At 43.0% G+C, this 21,902-nt stretch overlaps 2 protein-coding genes across 6 annotated transcripts in view; one reads left to right on the top strand and one right to left on the bottom strand.

The window, feature by feature from the left end:
- MAP1B (microtubule associated protein 1B) overlaps positions 1–8,270 on the top strand; it is a 109,072-nt gene extending 100,802 nt beyond the window's left edge. For both annotated transcript variants that reach the window (XM_003925762.4, XM_074384888.1), the window contains 2 exons: positions 1,862–2,100; positions 3,727–8,270. In XM_003925762.4, the coding sequence (XP_003925811.3) occupies positions 1,862–2,100; positions 3,727–3,882 (395 nt within the window). In that variant the 3' untranslated portion in view covers positions 3,883–8,270. The remainder of the gene's footprint in view (positions 1–1,861; positions 2,101–3,726) is intronic.
- A 10,591-nt stretch (positions 8,271–18,861) lies between these two features.
- MRPS27 (mitochondrial ribosomal protein S27) overlaps positions 18,862–21,902 on the bottom strand; it is a 103,179-nt gene continuing 100,138 nt past the window's right edge. For all 4 annotated transcript variants that reach the window (XM_074384893.1, XM_010336534.3, XM_074384896.1 and 1 more), the window contains one exon: positions 18,862–20,433. In XM_074384893.1, coding sequence (XP_074240994.1) covers positions 20,194–20,433 — 240 coding nt within the window. In that variant the 3' untranslated portion in view covers positions 18,862–20,193. The remainder of the gene's footprint in view (positions 20,434–21,902) is intronic.

Raw genomic sequence — 21,902 nt, 5'->3', positions numbered from 1 at the left:
AAAAACTTTTTTTTTTTTTGGACACTTAAAGGGATAATTTAAAGGCAAAGTAATGAGTGAAAATGAGTTTATTTTCATTTATTTTGGAGATGCTTTTAGATTTCTAAAAAGGCAAAGTTGCAATACTAATTGACTTTTAAAACAAACCGGGGCCAACTTTGGGCAGTTTTGTAAGCATGTGTTTCTATGAGCAATATTCATTTGGTGTTGATGGTAGTGATTTAGAGTACAGGGGGAAATTGCAGACATGTTTAATTCCTGGAAGAACTGTAACTCACAAACTTCTACTACAGGTCAGAATTCTTTAGGAGGCCACCATTGGATATTTTGAGGGCTTTCAGCTCAGATTCATTGAAATAACCTATTGATCTATTCATAGAATGAATCAGTTTATCCAATTATTACTTTGGCTGATTCTCACCACTTCCTTACCCCTCTAAAAATAAAACTGGACAGTTGATAGAATTAGCTGGTGTTTTTGAATCTGGGATGCTAGTCTTTAAATATCCTATGAAGAGGATTAAGCATATAGAATCTAACTGGTGTTTTAATTGGCTTTACAGCAATGAAACTAGCTGCATATTGGAATCGCCTCAGGTGGTTTTTAAAGACAGGCCCCAACCCAAGCTCACTTAAGTTGTCAGATTCTGGAGAATGAGGCCTGGGTGTCAGCATTAAGCATCCGAGGTGATTCTAATTATGTGGTCAGGCTGAAGAACCACTGCCTCAAAATGCTAGTTCTATTAATGTTTCAAAAGCTTTAAACCTCCCAACTGGAACAAGTTTTCCCAGGCCTTTGTGATTTGACTGAGGGTTTTGGTTGCAGTCTGCTATGTCCTGATTAGTTAGAGAAAGTCTAGTCTTTCTGAACCTTCCTTTGCCCAAGTTTGGCATCCAGCCTTGTCTAAGGAAAGAAGTATCACTTTTCAGAATACTGTGCTAAGGAGAGAGAATACGGTGTTTCATCAGTGTACGAATGAGATTGAGGTGCTGAGGGCCTTGGGAATTATATAGGGTTAAGATCAAAACTATTTACTAGGTAGAATGTTAGGGCATAGTATCCAGCTGTGGACAAAATTGCTATCAAACGAGACCCTAAAGTGGATTACTAAGATCACTTAGCTATGTTTTGCCAAATCCAGAAGTTTTCTTTTGACTGTTAAAATCTACTACTTTTTTTTTTTTTTTTTTTTTGAGACGGAGTTTCACTCTTGTTACCCAGGCTGGAGTGCAATGGCACCATCTCGGCTCACCGCAACCTCCGCCTCCTGGGTTCAGGCAATTCTCCTGCCTCAGCCTCCTGAGTAGCTGAGATTACAGGCATGTGCCACCATGCCCAGCTAATTTTTTGTATTTTTAGTAGAGACGGAGTTTCACCATGTTGACCAGGATGGTCTCGATCTCTTGACCTTGTGATCCACCCGCCTCGGCCTCCCAAAGTGCTGGGATTACAGGCTTGAGCCACCGCGCCTGGCCTTTAAAATCTACTTCTTAATCACTTACCAAATAAAAAAGCACATTAGCAACTTCTTTAGGAGGGCCATTACATCTAGTGCCTTCTTGGGAGAGGCCTTCAGACTCTTCTTGCTTCCTAATGGTGATTGTCCACAAAGGGAAACCATCCCATTCTTCATTTTTCCTATTGAGATGGTAAACAACCTTGTTATGTTTTGTCACATTGCTAGTACAAATGCCCTTGACAGATTACCAGGAAGATGGAAATGCTGTCACCTCTTTGCATGTCCCAGAGGACCTGCTTGTGATTGAATAGGGAAGGCATGATAGAGAAGGGAAGGTGTGCTGGATGTATGGTCTCTTTACCTTGCTATGACCTTGCTTTGTCTTTGTGTATTTGTCCAAGGACCAGGCACCACCAAGACAACAAAGTCCTCCGCGGTGCCTCCGGGCCTCCCTGTGTATTTGGACCTGTGCTACATTCCTAACCACAGCAACAGTAAGAATGTTGATGTGGAATTTTTCAAGAGAGTGCGGTCGTCCTACTACGTGGTGAGTGGGAATGACCCTGCTGCTGAGGAGCCCAGCCGGGCTGTCCTGGACGCCTTGTTGGAAGGAAAGGCTCAGTGGGGCAGCAACATGCAGGTGAGAACTCCTCAACAGTGTCTGCACTGCAGATCGAGCTGTGTCCAGAGGCAGCGGGACAGAACCATGTTTAAAGACGCACCTCATGTAGATGGTTATGGATCCACAGGAGGTGTCTCCTGTGTCTGCCACACATGACATATCCTGAGAACAAAGTCAGTTTAACACACAGCAGGTAGTCTGAAATAATATTCTTGGCACCACCACCAACCAGAACTTTGGAGGAAAGCCACCTTAACTAAAGCAGAAATCGTTTATCCGCAAAATGGGCCCAAGATTAATTGTCCCTCCAGTGTGCCGAGAGTATTGTGTGTGTTAATCAAAGCAGTCATATTTCCATATGAGAGCTGCTGAGGAATTGCCTTTCTTCCTTTGTGTTTTACGAGTAGACTGCAGCTAGGAATGTGGCCATTTAGAAAATGAGCTGTCCATGTGAAATTCCACAGTAGGAGCATTGCTGAATAGAGTCCCTTACAGGACTCTCCCAACTCCCAGACATCGTGCCTGACCACAGACCATCCCTTATTTATTTAGAGACAAGGTCTCGCTATGTTTCCCAGACTGGTCTTGAACTCCTGGGCTTAAATGGTTCTTAGAACTAGCCATTATTAATTCAGCTGTGATCTTTGCTTATTAAGTTTTATTTGTGGTTCTGTACAGAATTACCTAGTAAACTGTGCTTGTTACTACATAGAATTACTTGTTATTTAATCACATGAAATCTAATGAGAGGCACCCACCCGGTGGCTTCTTACTGAATACTAGGTGGAATTTATACTATTCAGGATATTACCTACCCACCCCATATCTCTATCACCAACCACAAACATAAAGTAAAGGTGCATATCTTTGTTCTCAGGACAAAATGTTACGCCCAATGAGTGGGCTTTTGAGGGCTTTAAAGTGCTTGATAAAACTCTTTGGATGAGCCGGGCGCGGTGGCTCAAGCCTGTAATCCCAGCACTTTGGGAGGCCGAGGCGGGTGGATCACAAGGTCAAGAGATCGAGACCATCCTGGTCAACATGGTGAAACCCCGTCTCTACTAAAAATACAAAAAAATTAGCTGGGCATGGTGGCAGGTGCCTGTAATCCCAGCTACTCAGGAGGCTGAGGCAGGAGAATTGCCTGAACCCAGGAGGCAGAGGCTGCGGTGAGCCGAGATCGCGCCATTGCACTCCAGCCTGGGTAACAAGAGCGAAACTCCGTCTCAAAAAAAAAACAAAAAAACAAAAAAAAAACTCTTTGGATGAAATATGCAGTACCTTTTATACAAGACTTACCCGTTGTGTTAAAGGAAATACAAGAAATTGTACCCTAACAGAAGCAGTTTTTTTAACAGTAAAGAACTGAGAAACTGACATTGGATCTAGATGAACTAATTGACAAGTGAATAGTTGCTTTTGGTTCCAGCCTTCAACTTCCCTTAGAAACAACAGCTTTTCTTTGCAGCTTTATCTGGCTCCTGGAAAATGTATGTTGAAAAGTCCTTTGCATTTCTTGAGGAAAACAGAAAATTTTTCTCTCATTTCCCTTCTTCTTCCAGTGATCTAATGCCTTGCTATTCAATTTTTTTCATATGGTTTCTGTTTTTGCCCTTAAAGAGCTATTTTCTTCTCTACCCACAGGTGACACTGATACCAACTCATGACTCAGAAGTGATGAGGGAATGGTACCAGGAGACCCATGAGAAACAGCAAGACCTCAACATCATGGTTTTAGCAAGCAGCAGCACAGTGGTTATGCAAGATGAATCCTTCCCTGCATGCAAGATTGAACTGTAAAAACCAAGGCCAGCCACACCACAGGATCTGAACTTTGTTTCCAGAAATTCTTCAATTTGAAATCACCTTTTCTAAAAAGTCAATTCATCTAGTTAAGTCGCTGAACAATTACCTGCCAAATGCTATACTGTGTCATGGTGATGCAAGTCACTAAATTTCTCAGTTTTTGCTGATTGCTAAGGGAAGTAACAGTATTCCCATAATAGGGTTCAAGTTCCTGCGAAATTACCTACCCCAGTTCATCTCTGCTGAACATTTGGAAACCATGCACTAGCCAACCCAACTGACTTCTGCTAGGTAGAGGCATTTGTCTTAGAGAGAGAGAGAGAGAGAGAGAGAGCGCAGGAGAGAGTGAGAGAGAGTGAGAGCACAAAGAGAACGCAGGAGAGAGAGAGAAAGAATGAGAAAGAAAAGGAATGCAAGAGAAGGAGATGTAATGACAGAGAGTTCTGGTGAGATACCCAGAGAGAAAAAGAGAGAGCAGGGTGGGGTAAGGAGGAGAAAATAACCAACAATTAGGTCTGCATTTTCTCAGGCAGTAGGCATTCTTCAGTCTACATAGGCAAAGTTTTCCGTTTTTTGTCAGTCTGAGTCATCAAAAAGAGTCTTAATTTTCTAAAACAAGTTGTCTAGAAGAAAGTAAAAAGAAGAAAATTTGTTATGAGGGCATGTGATACTTTCACATCTTAATTAGGCTCCTTCAGTTTGAAGCCCGCACACTGACATGATGTAGTGAGTATAGACTGGCCATGCAAGTGGTTTGGGCCCCATTCAGAACTCTCAGACTCGAAACACACAAGTAGATTGATCTAAGGCATGCTCCCAGCATTTGTCCACCCACGTAGTCCACTCTGAGTCGATTCACCTGCATGCAGCAACACCCAAGTCCACCCCAATTAACTGAAGCAAATACCAAAGCAGTTGGGAGTACATACGGTAGACAATTTGCCTTAGGAAGTGACTTGAATGTACAAAGATACTTGATGCACTTATTTTTTAATGTGAGACAGCAAGTTTATAAAACATCCATATAGGATTATAGATACTTAAAGGAGCACGTGGGTGAGCGCCTGTGGGGGTACTAGAAGCTGATCTGATTGGTCCAACAGTTTGATGCTGAGTCATGCGTGTTGAATCTCACTTCCGTGCACCTGTGGCCTCTCAGTCAAACAGGTTGTGCCTTTCACAGCTTCTTTACTACTGCAAGTTCAAGACTGAAATGGCTTCTATGATCAGAACTGGGAAAACAGTGAATCTTACGGTGGAAGAGGTTCTCAGCAAGTGTACAGTATTTACTTACCTTCCTTTGTCTTACATTGGCTTTTTAAATTTTCCATTAATTTCAAGATAATTATGGGAACAAGTGTACAGAAGAATTTTTTTTTAAGATACGTGAGAACTTTTCATAGATGAACTTTTTAACAAATGTTTTCATTTACAGGAAATTGCAAAGAAAATTCTCAAGTGATAGTCTTTTTTTTCTTTTTAAGTGTTTTGTAAGACAAAAATTGAATAATGTTTTTTGAAGTTCTGGCAAGATTGAAGTCTGATATTGCAGTAATGATATTTATTAAAAACCCATAACTACCAGGAATATTGACACCTTCCACCCCTTGATTCCCATAACATAAAAATCTGAATATGTGCTTCTTGAGAGTGGGGAGAATGGCATGGTAGGCTACTTTTCAGGGCCTTGACAAGTACATCACCCAGTGGTATCCTACATACTTCGTTCTAGGTCTTCAACCTTGAGGTAAAAGAGCCAAGTTCAAAGCTAGCACAATTTGCTTTGGAATTTTCTTTTCTGGAAAAATAAAATAAAAGAATACATTGAAAACAAGTGAATTCTCAACTCCTACGGTTCATGTAGAGTTTAGAGAAAATTTCCATCAGTGTCATCATTGAACTGTGAACCTGGGACGCCAGATCATGATTAAAACTGACATCAAGTTCACGTTGCAGATCAATGCACCCAGTGTTCAGATGCGGCAAACTTCTCTGTGACAACTGTGCTGTGCTCTGTCACGTTGCTCTGTCACGTTACACTTCCTACAGACTCTAAGATCTACGGAGTAGAGAACAATGACCTCATTTTATTTTCTATGTTAGTTATTTATTTCAAAATTAACATTTTAGTTTATTTTTATCTGATAAGTGTGTGTTTTGCACTGCTAACTATGATGAGGGTTTAAAAAAATGCTTCTTCAGGGTCCTTTCACTGAGGACCTGTGCAGTCTACTTAATGCTGTGAATTACATTTTTCAAATGTTTAATTTTTTAAAGAAAATTAATATTCTATTTTTGTTAGGCTTCTCTAGAAATGCAGCTTTTATTTATTACCCCACTTCTTTCAAGTCCTTGAAAAATAACATATTAAGGGTACAAAAAATTAACACATGATGGAAGTCATTGTGACGCAAATGAATTTCATTGAGTATCAATTCATCTATTTCAAACCTATTGTATAAGACAACCTGAGATACTCAAGATAATTATTTAATGGTTAGCTCTTAAATTGAGTTGGTCTACATAATGCATGGGAAGAAAACCAGATTTTTAGCCTCTTGCCAAATCCAGACCTCTGGTTGATTTTTCTTTGACAGAAGATGAAGTTATTTTCCAATTTCCCAAATTAAGTGTATTTAACATGTATATTATTTTAGTTTAAAAACTATAAACATTTTAGGAGAATTATAGCCAGTCTTCAGTTACAACCAATCCACCCTCCTCCCTTTCTTTCTCTCTCTCTCTCTCTCTCTTTTTTGTTTTTTTTTGCTATGGGATTTAATGGGAAAAATATATATAAACTGTCACTAGTCAGCTGGCTCTTTTTCCTATGAAATCTATCAGTACCTTTCTCCATCCATTGTTCTCAATGATGACCACAGAGCCTGAGTATACCAAGAAAACCAATATTTGCATTACAGCTTGCTCCTGTCCTTCCAGACACCTTTCCTGCCTGTGTGACTAACCTAATTTTGCTAGTTCCATAAATACACGATTAGTTTAGTTACAGCCATCACAATGTACCTTCATGGTGAGAGCAAAAGATCGACACAGACTTCTAGGAGCTTTGTTCATACTGATTACTTAATCCAGTTGTATAGATTGAAGATTTGAGTGGAAGGAATTTACACTCTGTTTAAATGATGGGATTCCATCGAGATAGCACTCATGATCATGACCTTTTTGGTAGTATTCTTAAACAAAATTCTACAGAGACTAAATGTTAGAGATGATCCTCCATTTTCAATTTTAACCAATTCTGTCCCCTTTCTCAAAACCCCGAGCCCTGTGCATGCTTTCTCAGTCTTGTGGTGGGACTGGATACAGTGACTAACTTCCCCTTCCCCCCCCCTTAAACACCATTTTCCATGGAGTTCAAAAAAATTTTTTTCTTAACGTTACATATCATAGTGAATGGTTTCCCCAGTGTATATGAATGTTTTAAGTGTCTCCAATAGCTTACGCAGTCTAGGAGCTTTCCAATACTCATTTAATTAAGATTTAATCATTTGCTAATGGAAATCTTACCACCTTTCATTTTCCCTCTGTTACCAAATTTCAGCTCTTAGGAGCTGCTCTACAATTTTGAAATTGCTTTTCTTGCCTCTCTTTAGTCACCTGTCACAGGAGGTTCCTGCTCAGTAATGATATTGTGAGTTAGGATAATAACTGTTTTTTTTTTTTTTTTTTTTTTTTTTTTTTTGCGCTTCAGATTTAGAAGAAAAGATCCTGTTTCCATTTGAAAGGAACTGTAAGCTTGTATCTTTTAACCAACTGAACAATACACCAAAAGCAGCCTAGGGATGAGCATTTCTTTGAAAGCAATTAGGTTATTCACCTGGTATTAAAACTATTTACTGTTAAAAAAAATCTGTGACTTCATGAAGTTAATTTTTAAAGGCAGCATCAGAAACTGAAAAGGAAGGGAAAAAATAAGCAGCTTCTCTGCACTTGTTTGGAGCTCCCCAAAACGGGAACCATGGAGAAGTGGCATCGAGACCGGGCTGCCCTTATGAGAACATCCTGTGGCAGTTCAGAGACACGCTTTTCCTACACTGCATGCAGCCCCTCTTCCCAGCATTGGGAAGAAGTGGTCTTGAGCCCGGCTGAGAAGCACTTCACACTCCTCTCTCTTGTTCTGAATGGTGTTTGTGTCAGTCTGCAGCTGTGTATGGTATTATGTCTTATAATCCTGCATCACTTCTATCCTATCCAGTCATATCTAATGTAGAAAATTAGTTTCCAGTGAAAGTAATATGTAGTGCTTTTATGATATTTGTGTGCAATATCCCCTCTTCCATTGAGGATATTTGATGTAAAGGAAAAAAAAAACAAAAACAAAACAAAACTCAGTTCCACAATAAAATACAAAAGTGGCAAAAGTTCCTGTGTGAGCTGTGCTTTCTTTTGCTTTGTGTTCCTGAGTCGGGCATTACCACTCACGCAGAACGCTGGGCAGCCAGGGCATGACGGCAGGGGTGACGATGTTCTTTTCAAGATGGGCTCCCTGACTTTGGGCAAACTGCCGAAAGGGTCTTGCTAATGTTTGCAACTGCCACCTCATTAACTTTTATAGCCAAGTCCTGGAGGATGTGAGAGTCTAAGGACAGAAACTGGGAGGTGAAGGGAAGGAACAATGAAAATTATTGCTTGAAAAGAAAAAGGATAGCTGGGTGCAGTGGTACAAGCCTGTAATCCCTGTACTTTGGGAGTCCAAGGTGGGAGAATCACTTGAGTCCAGAAGTTCAAGGCTGTAGTGAACCATGATTGTGCCACTGCACTCCAGCCAGGGCAACAGAGAGAGACTGTCTCTTAAAAAAAAAAAAAAAAAAAAAAGAAGAAAGAAAGAAAAGAAAAATAGACCAGACCAGAACCTGGCATATTCAGTTATTGTGCTCAGTACCTTATCTTTCTCTTAGTTCCTTGCTCTCTATTAAAGATCCTCAGTCTAAATAACATAATATGGATTTGACTCATACCCAGGAACTAAAAGTTGTTTAGAAAAAGTGATTATATATGTAGCAAAGACTATCTAACAAAAGGAGGATTTCCTCTCTGTCATCCAAAGGATTATTGCAACATTACCCTGTACCCAGCAGTGGATTATATTGTGGGATTTAAAGGCGAACAAAACCTAACCACTACCCTAACTGATTGGGGGAAGGAAGACAGGCCAGTAGAGGCAATGACACCACATAGTGACGAGGCTCCTAAAATTCAAGAGCGAGCTTAGGTGACCACAGGAAAAGTACCACAAATGATGTCTCGGCTGAGCTCTGGAGAGTGTGTGTGTGTGTGTGTGTGCGCACGTGCACATGTGTGCACTGGTTGGACAGAAAGTAAATTCCAGACAGAGGCAAGAGCTCACACGGTGGCTCAGCAGAGAGCAAGATCAACATATGTTAAGGTGCACAGACTCCTTACAATGGCAGCGAGTAGACAGGGAGGCCCTGGCACTTCAGTTTCCCCCATGTGGCCATAGAAAACATCCCCATGAGGTTCTCAATAGAGACCTCCAGGACCTGGCCCTGCCTGTCTGCAGAGATGGTCCTTTAGCCTCGAAAGACTACTGCAGACTGTCCTGAGTCATTATGATACCCTTTGTTTGTCATATCCACTCCTTTTGATCTTAGATTTCCCCTTCAAACCCTCCAGACCATGGGGAGGGTATTGAACGTCCTATCAGAAATCACTGCTTGCTGAAATCCTTCCAGAAATTAAAGGGTTAAGCATGTGAGCACTCAGGGTGGGAAATCATCACTTACAGATTTTAATTTTATCTATCAGACTCAAATTAAATGTAAATAAGTTGTTTTCTCTTTCACTGCCAAATTGTTCAGTTCCAGGAAGCCTTCCTTCTGGCCTGAAGCCAGGGTGGCCAACTATCTTGGTGTGCTCAGGACTGCCCTGATTTCAGCACTGAAAGTCCTGTGTCCCAGAAAACCCCTCAGTCCCTGGGAACCAGTGAGGACTAGTCACCCTACCTGAACCCTGCTCTGTTGTTTACATCTCCTTCTTTCCCCATCTAGGCACAGTGGAGGGGGGAAAGTTGGTGACAGCTTTCCTTCAGTTTCTTTTTTCCTGTCTTCTGAGCAAATCAACAAAGGTCTGATGAGGTCCTGTGACCATATTTTCTCTCTCTTCTTAATTATACTGCTCATTCTGGATGATTATCTTTTTTTCTTTTCGAGACAGAGTCTCGCTCTCTGTCTGGGCAACCAGGCTGGAGTGCAGTGGCATAATCTCGGCTCACTGCAGCATCCAACTTCCCTGATTCAAGTGATTCTCCTGCCTCAGCCCCCTGAGTACCTGGGAACTACAGGCGCGCGCCACCATGCCCAGCTAATTTTTCTATTTTTAGTAAAGACAGGGTTTAACCATGTTGGCCAGAATGGTTTCGATCTCTTGACCTCATGATCCACCCAGCTCAACCTCCCAAAGTGCTGGATTACAGGCGTGAGCCACCACGCCCAGCCCCTGGATGATTTTCTATATCCCTACAATGCTTTTTTAACACACTCCTGACTCATGAATTCTTGGTCGCTTGCATAATTCCAGATCAGTATTTCCTCTTTGATCTTATATTATATGTCTTGGAAATTTACCAGAGTCATAGATACAGTTTTGCTCACACCCAGTTCCTTTAATATGAGCAGTTCTTCTGGATACTTCTCTAGGGGTTACTGGCAATGTTTTCACAGATGGTGGAGCAGGGCTTCTAAGGCTTGATTCATAGGGAGATTTCTCCATACACCAACAGACACAGCTCTACTTCATGGCTCAGTCTGTTCCCACTAAAACCAGAAATGCATGCTGTTTCAATGCAGCCTCAGGGATTTAAATACCACAAGCAAACTGATGATTTTTATAGTCACATCTGCAGCCTGTACATCATCGCTCATCTCCACATTCGTATGTCCAGTGCCCATTAAAATCTCTATGTGGATGTCCAATAGGAGTCTTTAAAATACCCTAAATCAAATGTAACATGTCCCGAAACAAACCCCTGATCTCCCTTTGCAAAATGCTTTTCCCCTAGGCTTTTCTACCTCGATAAAAGGCAAATAAATATTCTTGTGGTTTAAATAAAAAATGTTGGCCCATCAGCAAATCAGCTGGCTAGCAAGTACTGCTGCTGGCTTGACCTTCAAAATACATCAGTCTGATACCTTCTGCCCACATTCACGGTTACTACCCTTGTCCAAGTCAATCATTTCTCTCCTGGTTTACTGCAGCAGCATACTCATCGACCTTCCTGTTTCCTATCTTTGCCCTCCTAGGTTATTCTCCATGTCACAGCTACAGTAGAGTAATCCTCCAAAAATGTTAAGTCAGATCATGTCACCCATGCTCAAAGCCTTCGAGTAAGTTCTTATCTTAGAGTAAAAGCCAGTATCTTTACTGATGTGCTAAGAAGGTTTACACAATCCATCCCTCCTCTACCCCTTCTCTCTGACTTCATTTCCCACTTCTTTCCATCTTATACATTCAGCTCCAGCCATACTGGCCTCCTTGTTACTCCTCAGGCATTCAGCCTTTTCTCTCAAGGCCTTTGTGCTATTTCCTTTGCTGGACATGCTTTTTCTCCAGGTGATTCCATGGTTTTCAATCTTACCCATATGGGTTTTTGTTAAAATATCATTTTCTCAGGAAGGCCTTCCCCTAACGACCCCATTTTAAGTTGCAACCTCTACCATTTACCTAGCACTCTCTTTTTCTCTACCTTCCTGGTCTCCACATGACATATTATTTTTGTGATCAAGGTGAGGGCAAGGCCAGGCGTGATGGCTTATGCCTGTAATCCCAGCACTTTGGGAGGCCGAGGCGGGCAGATCGCTTGAACCCAGGAGACTGAGGTTGCAGTGAGCGGAGATTGTTCCACTGCACTCTAGCCTGGGCAACAGAATGAGACTCGTCTCTCTCTCTCTCTCTCTCTCTCTGTCTCTCTCTGTCTCTCTCTCTCTCTCTCTCTCTCTCTCACACACACACACACACACACACACACACACACACACACACACACAGTGGGAGCATGGGAGCATGACTGCTAATGAGCCAGAGCCTGGGAAACACCTGCCCCCAGCAGTGGCCCAGCATGCTGTCAATGGAGGACATTTGTAATGGGCATTCATAGTCTATTCTACTTACTATCATAGGCATATTCTCTTTGGAGGGTGTTTTAAGGATTAGAAGTTAGATGAAGCATCAGTAGGAGTCTTTAAAATACCCTAAATCAAATGTAACATGTCCCGAAACAAACCCCTGCTCTCCCTTTGCAAACTGCAGAGATGAAGCATCATGGGAAACAAACAAACAAAAAAACCAAACAAGCCTCCTACCCCTGGGTACGTCAGAGGGCATAATGCCCCTTGTATGTATCTTCAGCATAGTCCTTGATCCAGCATTTAAAATCCATAATGAAGTTTATTTTCAGGTGCTTTTTACAAGAATAAACTTCTTGATTTCTGAACATGTCCAGCTCAGATACGGAATCTTTCACACATAACAAACACATAGCCCAGGCAATGATTTTGTTTTAAACAAAAGATTCTGGTGGTTACTGCCACAACCTCAGAAGTGTTGCCACCATCGTTTGTTTGGGGTTCCCTGTTACCACACAGATGATAACATCCTCAAGGCAGTATGCAGTATCAGCAAAAAGGCCAAATCAATAGGGAATAAGTGGTTATTTTTGCCCAGTGTGGTGGCATGTGCCTGTAGTCCCAGCTACTAGGGAGGCCGAGGCTGGAGGATTGCTTGAGCCTAGGAGTTCTGGGCTGTAGTGTGCTATGCTGATCAGGTGTTAGCACAAAGTTTGGCTTCAATATGGTGACCTCCCGGGAGCAGGGGACCACCAGGTTGCCTAAGGAGGGGTGAACCGGCTCAGGCTGGAAATGGAGCAGGTCAGAACTCCTGTGCTGATCAGTAGTGGGATTGTGCCTATGAATAACCACTGCACTCTAGCCTGGGCAATATAGTGAGACCCTGTCTCAAAAAAAAAAAAAAAAAAAAAAAAAAAAAAAAGAGGTTATTTTCAAGCTAAGACGCTGTTATTTAGAATAAAAGGCAATTTTCCTTTGTTGAAAAGCACTCCTTCCCAACCATTTCCTAAAGCAAAATTTTAAAAATTCTTTTCAGAGTTTGAAAAGTTCATGAAAATACAACCACAGCACATTTTCTGCCTCGATGACTCACTAAAGCCAAAGCTCTCTGAGCCCTTTTTACACTCCATCTCTTTCTCACCTATGCCCAGGGTGCCAGTGGAATCACCTTCTACTGACTCACGCAAGGTCACTTCACAGCATCTGCATTTTGGAACTCAAAACTCCTGTTCCAGTTACAACCAGACAGCAAAATCATATAGATCACCATTTGTCCTTTTCCCTAATGGACCTTATTTAGGAAGAATAATGGCCTACTCTGCCTCACTGCATATTTTATACTTATATTCAGAGTTAGACAAGAAACAGCTACAATTAGTTTTTCTTCTAGCCTGGAATATCACATGTAAATGAGCTATTTGCTACAAATATCATTGTTGGGTCTCATCTACATTCCCTGAAAAAGTCCTGTGAGTGCCCCATGTGGATACCCTAGGCCAGAGTTTCTAATGTCGGCACTACTAATGTCTTGGACCATCTAGTTTTTGTTGTGAGGGACTGTCCTGTGCACTGTAAGATGTTTAGCAGCATCCCTGACCTCTACGAATGAGGTGATAATAGCAGCCCCTTAGGTGTAATAAAAAATATCTTGACATTACCAAACATCCCCTGGAAACAAAATCACTCTGGGTTCAGGACCACTGCAGTTCTCCACCAGCGGATGGTGTTTCTCTAATGACGCCTTTCAACTGTGTCATGACAGGTGCGAATGTGACAGCCTCCCTAGAATCTAAGTTCTTCCTGATCTCTACCCGAAGGTGTTTCCTGGTCATGGGAGCGTGATGGCGCTGCACTAGGAGTAGGCTGGAGTGGTCCCAACCAATGAGGGAATGGACTGAATGGGCAAATACCTAGCTAGCTTCCTTGCCTCTTGGAGGAAACTGTTGAGGTGTGTTCTCCACAGTCTCTCAGATGGTTCACAGCAGGAATGAGCAGGTCCCCACAATCTACTCAGTGATGCACCCTTCACTGGCTCTCCTTCCTTCCCTGTCTCAATTTCTTCCTCCCTCACCTGCTTTCGTAAGATCACCTCTAACTAATGTACTTGCACTCAAACTTCTGTCTCCTGTCTTGCTGTAGGGGGAACTTAAAGAGACGGTGATCTCCCCTAAGGTGGGAGTACACCTTAGGAGTCAGATACGGGTTTGACCCTGGCTCTCCAATTCACAGAGGAAAACCCTGGGATTTAATCACTTCTTTAAGTCTTTGTTATCTTGTATATAAGAAAAGCTGTAATAAGGGTCGTATTCTTGTGGGTTCAATAAGATCACGTGTACAAAAATTTAATATGGCACATGGTTATAAGTCACCAATAAATAGTGGCTTTTATTATTGGTCTAGAAATGATAAGATTTATGTTATAGCTTCATCATTTCCTAATTCCCTGCTTTGAGGCAGGTAAGTGGGATATAGATAAGTAGAGAGAATTCTGATATGACGTACCATCCTCACTCCCTATTTTTTTCCCATGAACCTTCCTCCTAGGGTCAATTTTGGCTTACATTATACTTTGCAGGAATCCAACCAGGCTTTTGTTGGCATTAAACCCTCAGCTTAGGACATATGGCTTCTAGCATCTCAGTATTTCTTGCTGGGAATTATACCTCAGTTGGAAGACTTTCCTTTCAACCTAATAAAAAAAAATTTATTCAATAAATGTTTATAAGCCCCCTCCTCAATGCCTGTTCTCTGCGTTGAGCCACAATCATGAACAAGATACACAGAGTGCCTGTCTTTGCGGAGCTTAAAGTCTGGGGCCAATCTCACCAATTAGTTCTAAATAATTAATTCAGAATCTGTAAAACACTTAAGGGGTTTAACACTCCAGAGGGCGTTGCAGACTTGCTGTGATGATGACTCATAAAAAAAAGCCTGGAGAAAGGGATAGCCTGAACTGAGAAACGCTGAAACACCCAAATTCACCTGGCAGACCCAGGAGAAAAGGAAGAAAAGTCTCAGGGCAGGCTTCTGGAGTGGATACATATATCACAGGAAGCCAGAAGACCCAGCAGAGGACTACATTCCCTGGAGGGCCAGGTAGCACACCATTTGTCAAGGCCATCGGGAATGCACTAGGAGATGGCACTGGTGAGCAGGCCCCTGTGTCCCCAGGTTTGGTAGTAGACTAGGACTCCCCGGAGCAAAGGAGGTTGCTCTCTGTGTTGCTGGCAATAGGGATGATGGGTGTTGAAAAGTCTCCCCGCTTCCCAAGCAACGGAGGCTAGGCGGTGGTGCTTCCTCCCCTTTCCTTTTGCAGATGTAAGACCTCCACCTGAAGACCTCCCCACCCAATCCTAATTCCACCTTCATTCATTTTTCACAGGCTTTATCCGCCCCCCAAAACTGCTTTCACTGCTACCTCTGACTCCAATGTTGATCTGCTTCCCGGGGGGCCAAAGTGACACAACGAGCTTCTAGAAATGCTTTTCATACCTAATTCTAAGTTCTGTGTTCCACCACAGCTGCTATTTTTCCTCTCCTCAGTGGTTAAAAAAGAGGGTTTCCCAAAGCTCATCAGATAGCTGCAGCAAAAAGAAAAAAACAGAATGCTGCAGTGTATTTCCAGGGAAGACACGCAAAGTAAAGACAACAAAGAATGTCAAAGCTAATTGTTTTCAGTGTGGAAAAAAAAGTTTTAATCAACTTTTTTGGAGTCTTGCTCTGTCACCCAGACTGGAGTGCAGTGGCTCAATCCCAGCTCACCACAACCTCCGCCTCCTGGGTTCAATTGATTCCCTGCCTCAGCCTCCCAAGTAGCTGGGATTACAGGTGCCCACTACTATGCCCAGCTAATTTTTGTATTTTTAGTAGAGACAGGGTTTTGCCATGTTAGGCAGGCTGGTCTTGAACTCCTGACCTCAAGTGATCCTTCTGCCCGGCCTCCCAAAGTACTGGGATTACAGTCATGAGCCACCGTGTCTGGCATAATCAACTTATTTTCAAGGCCTCTGACTACTTCTTGTAGAATCTAAACCAATCTTCTCACACACCTATCTGATTCCACAGCCAACAAGAAGGTCAGAAAAGAAAATGCAAGGTTGGGTGCCAAGGCAACATAGCCCCAGGGCACACAGTACCTCATCATTTTTCCTTCCTCTCTTCTTTCTACCACTTTGCCTTTTTATTCCTTTTTATGGCCAAGGTAAGTATGGGATGTGGGCCAAAACAAGTTTAATCTGAATTGTTCATTTTAGCTTAATTTAAAATATTTTCTCATGAACACACTGCATAAGCCTCTGTAAAAAAGAGGACCCCAGGGCAGCTTGAGGCACTCATATGTAACTAATTAATGCACAAAGCAGGCAATTACTTCCCTTCATTAGAGCTCTTCCCATCTCTGGGCTTAAAGTGATCTTCCTGCGAACTCCCACATGCATTAACTGTTTGTCTAACGACACCTTTCAGCTCTGTATTGACAGGTGTGAATGTGCTAGCCTCACTAGAATCTAAGTTATTTGAGGGTGGAATCTATAGTATATCCATCCTGGTAAATTCCACAGCGCTTAGTGTAGTGCCTTGTACATAGTATATGCCAAACACTCGAGAGCTTGCAAAAGCAGTGCTGGAACAAACAGTATGACTGCTACAGACAGCAAGCTTCTAAGGGGTGGTCAGTGGCACCGAATGGAGCAGAGCATTTAAAAGGGGGGAAAACAGATCACTGTAGTTGACGATCATGATGTGTTGCAGCGTGGTAAAGCTGTAAGCCAAATCCTCAGCATCTAATGAATGAGCAATGAGCCAGTAAGTGTAGACACCCTTTAAGTTTGGATACACGTAAGGAAGAAGAAGACATAGCATAACAGCTTGACTGATGGCAGGGTAAATGCCTTTTTGTTGTTAAAAAGCCTTGAATAAGGTCTTGGATGACTACAGAATTAGAAGAAGAAATCAACAGAGATGCTGCAAGATGCTACAAGAGTGTAGAACAGGTGGGCGGGTATGGGCCAAGGTCACAAATGAAAAGTCTTGGAAAGGAGGTGGGGATACCTATTATTTGAAAGTAGGAAGGATGATGAAGAGAACATCTGCTTGTAGTTCTGAGGGCAGGGCGTCAAGCTAATGCAGGATATAAAAGCTATGGAAGTAAAAATGACAGTCAATTAAAGGAAGGACTACTGAGTTAAAGAGAACAGCCACAATTGTGTAGAAGAATCTAATCAGCCAAATATTATGACTTTATGTATCAACACTTAGTAAGTCAGAATCAAACAGAAAATGAATGGTGGTGTTATCAGTTTCCCAGGGCCGAGGTAGCAAACTACCAAAAAAGTGTTGCTTAAAATAGCAGTTCTGAAGGCAAGAACTCAGAAATGATTGTGTCTGCAGGACCAAGCTTTCTCTGACAGCTCTAGAGGAGAATCGTCCTTACCACCTCTAACTTCTGGTGTTTGCTGGCAAGCCTTGGCGTTCCTTGGCCTGTAGAGTCACAAGCTCATCTTCCCTCTGTGTCTGTGTGTGCAAACTTCCCCTTTAAAAAAAAACACCAAATTAAATCAGACTGACCCTGATGATCTCATTTTAAATTTGATTACCTCAATAAAAGAACTTATTTCCAACTAAGGTCAGATTCTAAGGGACTGGGGATTAGGGATACAACTTACCGTTTTTAGGAAACACAATTCTACCTATAGCAGATGGGTGCAAGGGTGTAGGTCAAAGGCTGACAAGTGAGCGTGGATAAAGGGAGTGAGAGAAAATGAAGCTGCTAATGAGAACATCAGGGGAATGACTGACCATGGCGCCTACACTGGGAGAGAAGCAAATTCTGGAGATCAAGAGTTGGAGTGATGGGGTGAAGGGTTAACAGGAAGGAAGTTACAGGGCAAGCTGGTTCAGCTGCAGTCATGGTACGAGACAAGATTGAGAGAATGGGGAGTTCAGGGTCTAAGATCTTAGATTCACGGCATGAGGCTGGAGGTTTGCCTGTGACTATGGCAGGTCATTGTTACTGACAGATGACCCAGTTGAGGTCATCTCCAGAGGCCAGGGCACCAAGAGCAGTTTCTCCATCCACATGGAAGAATATGGAAGATGACATGAGGGAAGGGGACAAAGGACAACTGTATTGGGAAGTGCTAATTGTGAAGGTGAGATAATATCCTATAGCTCAGGAGACAAGGACACAGTGAAAGGACAGACGATTTGGAGGGGAAAGACTCTAAGAATCCTCAGAAATGGGGCTCAAGTGTGGAAGGAATCCTAAGGCGCAGGGAACATAGGAATTCCTGTGGGACCACAGTCAGTGCAGAAGTGGTCTCTTTTGGTGAAGACCGGGAGTAAACGTTGCGGCTGGAGGGGGAGGAAAAATGAAGGCAAAATGATGAGCCAAAGCCTTAACCAGATACTTCATGTTGTGACAGTCATTACTGAGCAAAAGTTGCCTTTTGATTTGTCTTGAATGTCAAGTGGCTGCAAAAGCCCCCCTGTTGTTGGTAAACCAAAACGTCGGTACTGACTTTTGGTCACGGCCCTCTACCTAAGTAAGCCTGCAGCTTTGCTAGCCTCAAGGGCCCTATGTTGGCTCCTGACTGCAGTTCCACATGGAGGCCGCAGGCAGTGAGAGGAGCAGAGGAGAGTTGCTAAGTTATGTAAAATAGGGACACTGGTACCTCCCTCATAGGGCGGCTTGGGTTTTTGGCCTACAGTTAAGACCTTAATAAATATTAGTGGTGGTAGTTATCATTATTACAATAAATCCCACCGTCTAATGGAGGAGCGTTGAAAATATACTCCTCAAAATCTTAGTAACAGTAATGATGAGTCCTTCTCTGCTTCCTCCCTTCCCCCAAAGATAAAGAATACACCAACATAATCCCAGAACATTTATTTCCAGAGGTTTTTCATCAAAGGGCACAATCTTGAATAAAATTATACCACTATACCTAAAAGCAACCCTACGCAGTAAGCAAAATCTGCCCTGACCCCTTTCACAGAAGAGAAACTTCAAAAAGGCATTTCTCGTCTCCTGACAGTTTTACAATATTCATACCTTCTATGCACTTCAAGACCCATCTCTCATTTTTTACCTTCTTTAACAGAAATGTCTGTTCACAAGCTGTGTGTGTGCACATGTGCCTGTGTGTATACAAAGGGCTCATTTTTACCTACTTGATAAAGGAGTTGAGACAATGTTTTGGAAAAAAAAAGTTGGAAAAAAAAAAATGTTACCCCAATAAGATGGCGAAGGCAAGCTAAAAAGGCTTCATGCCAGAGCCGGCTTTCTGCTCAAACTCTTACATCCTAAAAACGTCCCTGTGGGGGGCCTAAAAATTGAAATCCACTGGGTTCATGGCCTTGAGTTCACTCCTGTCCTGAATTTCCCCAGTGCAGGTCCAGAAGGGCGAGATGTGGCAGAAAGAAGGTGGGAATGTGTGAGCCTCCCACAGTCAGCTCACAGTGCAGCTTGCACTCAGAGAGGAGACTCAGGGACACAAGGTCTCAGGATGCACAGTTCACCTTGGCCTCATGTGCCTGGGCTGGGGAGACGGAGACTATTCAATAGCCTGTGCTTGGCTGGGTGCAATGGCTCACGCTTGCAATCCCAGCACTTTGGGAGGCCGAGGTGGGCAGATCACTGGAGGTCAGGAGTTTGAGACCACGGTGAAACTCTACCTCTGCTAAAAATACCTGTAATCCCACCTACTCAGGAGGCTGAGGCAGGAGAATTGCTTTAACCCGGGAGTCGAAGGTTGCAGTGAGCCGAGATTGCACCACTGCACTCCAGCCTGAGTGACACAGCAAGACTCCGTCTCAAAAAACAAAAAACCTAAAAACAAAAGCCTGTGCTTTAGACCTGACTCTTTAGCCTTGGTTTCTCCCAGTACCTTCACTGGGTCTTAGGAATTTTAATGCTCAAAATGAATCCCTGTGCCCCAGGAACTCCATCATGAACCTCGAGAGCCCTCCTGAAGCTATTCAGTCGGTGACTTCAGTCTGTCCACAAGCCACCTGCATAATTCCACAGCCCTTCTTGGCATCTCAATGGGGAGTCATGGTGCCTTGCCATGTAGAGCACATAGCCTGCTTTAAGAAAAGGAGAAGGTGGGTAGAGGAAGCTGAGGCTGCTGTGCAGGTCACTGCCGAGTCCTGGCATGGGGTCCAGTGAAGTTCTGTGGGAGGGGTTGGGCCCCGGAGGACCGTCTTAGGCAGATGCCTTTGCTGCTTTCCGAGCCTGGAACTCCTGTTTCGCTTTCTCCCTCTGTTCCTGCTCTCTCTGGATCAGGTGTACACGGTCTAGATGCCACCGCTGTAGTTGCTGCTCATAGGTGGCGATGTCCTCTGCTTCACAGGAGGAGAGTTTTTCCTTCACAAGCTGCGTGGTCACACTTAAAAGACTTTCGGACTCAATTTTGCCCAGAGCCTGAAGCTTAGAATGTAAGGCCTGTTGGAAACAAAGGGGAAAAAAGAGAAAGGTAGAGAAGTGAGAGAAGGGTACAAAGAGGAAAGATGAAGCCACCTGCAACATATCTACACGTTTTGCTTGTAGAAAAAAAACATTTTGCTAGGAAATTGTCATGCTGCCTTTCTTCTAGGTGCTGTTAGCTTTTGCTATGTTTTTCAGCTCAGCAATTTTGCTAAGATGCAACACATGTGATTTCTCCCTTTTCACTCACAAATAGTAAATGGAACTCCATATGCTCTGTCTCCCTGTGTTTTAAACCACAAAGACAGTCAGGCTGTAATGAATCTATGTTTCCACCCTGACCTAAACCAAACCAAGCAGCAAACTCTAAGAATAAGAATTCTAATATGCAACAAAATGGCAGAAGCATCTGGTACCTGGAGCAAGCCCGTCCGTACCTGTGCCTTCAGAATAACTGAAACAAATATTTGCCTTCTTGGCGTTCCTCTCAACAGATGGAAATCAGTTCAAGGAACAGCTCCCCTGAGTGCCTGCAATGCTCGAGGCGCCCACCTGCTGTGCTCCAATGCAGGTCAGCCTTTACGCACTGCCTGCTTACAGCTTCATCAAAATGGCAGCTTGGTTTGGTTGGTGTTCTGTTCCGGGAGAAGTAAGTATTAAACCGTTAATCTATTTGAGTACTTCAAGATGCACTCTCTCATTAGAGAGAGGCACTTATGGGCCCAGCTGTAGCTCATACCACACACCCCCATGTTCCACAAACAAATGCCACTCATTGGCACAGGGGAGGAGGCTTGCTCCAGTAACAGGGTTGGGGGTGGGCAGGGTGCCTAGGCTCCAGAAGGGGCCAGAGGTCTAGTGTGAGTCAGTCATATAAAAATGGCTCCTAAACAAATGGCCTCAGACTAACAAAATTCAGGCAATGGGAAGAAAAGGAAATGTAAAACGAAAATGATTTCTCTCTGATATCGCTCTCCATGTGGTTTGAGGCCAACCAGACAGCTTGGGATGCCAGAATGAGGACTCAACTGTGAGTCAGCAAACTTTTGTTCAAATCTAAAGTAAGTCACTATGGGCTAGTTTTTCTTGGCTTTGCTGTCATCTAACATGAGAATGCAGTCTCTAGCATCCAGAGCTCTTGCGAGGAGAAATGAAATGCACTGGTGCCCAACACACAGTTAGGAGTTAATAAACACTTGTCCTTTTTTTCGATTTTCATAAAAATGCATTTGTAGAGGAATAGGGCTGAGAACTTAATGCAGGCACGGGTTTCTGTTCTCTGAGGCAAAGTATGTAAGAAATAAGAGAAGGAAGTTTTAATTTTTAGGATGGTGTGGCAACCTTGGTCAATGTGAATGCAATGAATCATAGTAAATGGGGCTAAGTGGATTTTTTTCTTTAGCTTTTCCAAATATACAAGGTTAAGCAAACAGCTTGAAGGGGAAGGCATGCAAATTCTCAGCCCCGCTATACTGCCAGTTCTCCAG

The sequence above is a fragment of the Saimiri boliviensis genome, chromosome 1, assembly GCF_048565385.1.
Source record: "Saimiri boliviensis isolate mSaiBol1 chromosome 1, mSaiBol1.pri, whole genome shotgun sequence".
In the NCBI taxonomy this organism is placed as follows: domain Eukaryota; kingdom Metazoa; phylum Chordata; class Mammalia; order Primates; family Cebidae; genus Saimiri; species Saimiri boliviensis.
This window is presented reverse-complemented; position numbering and strand designations above follow the sequence as displayed.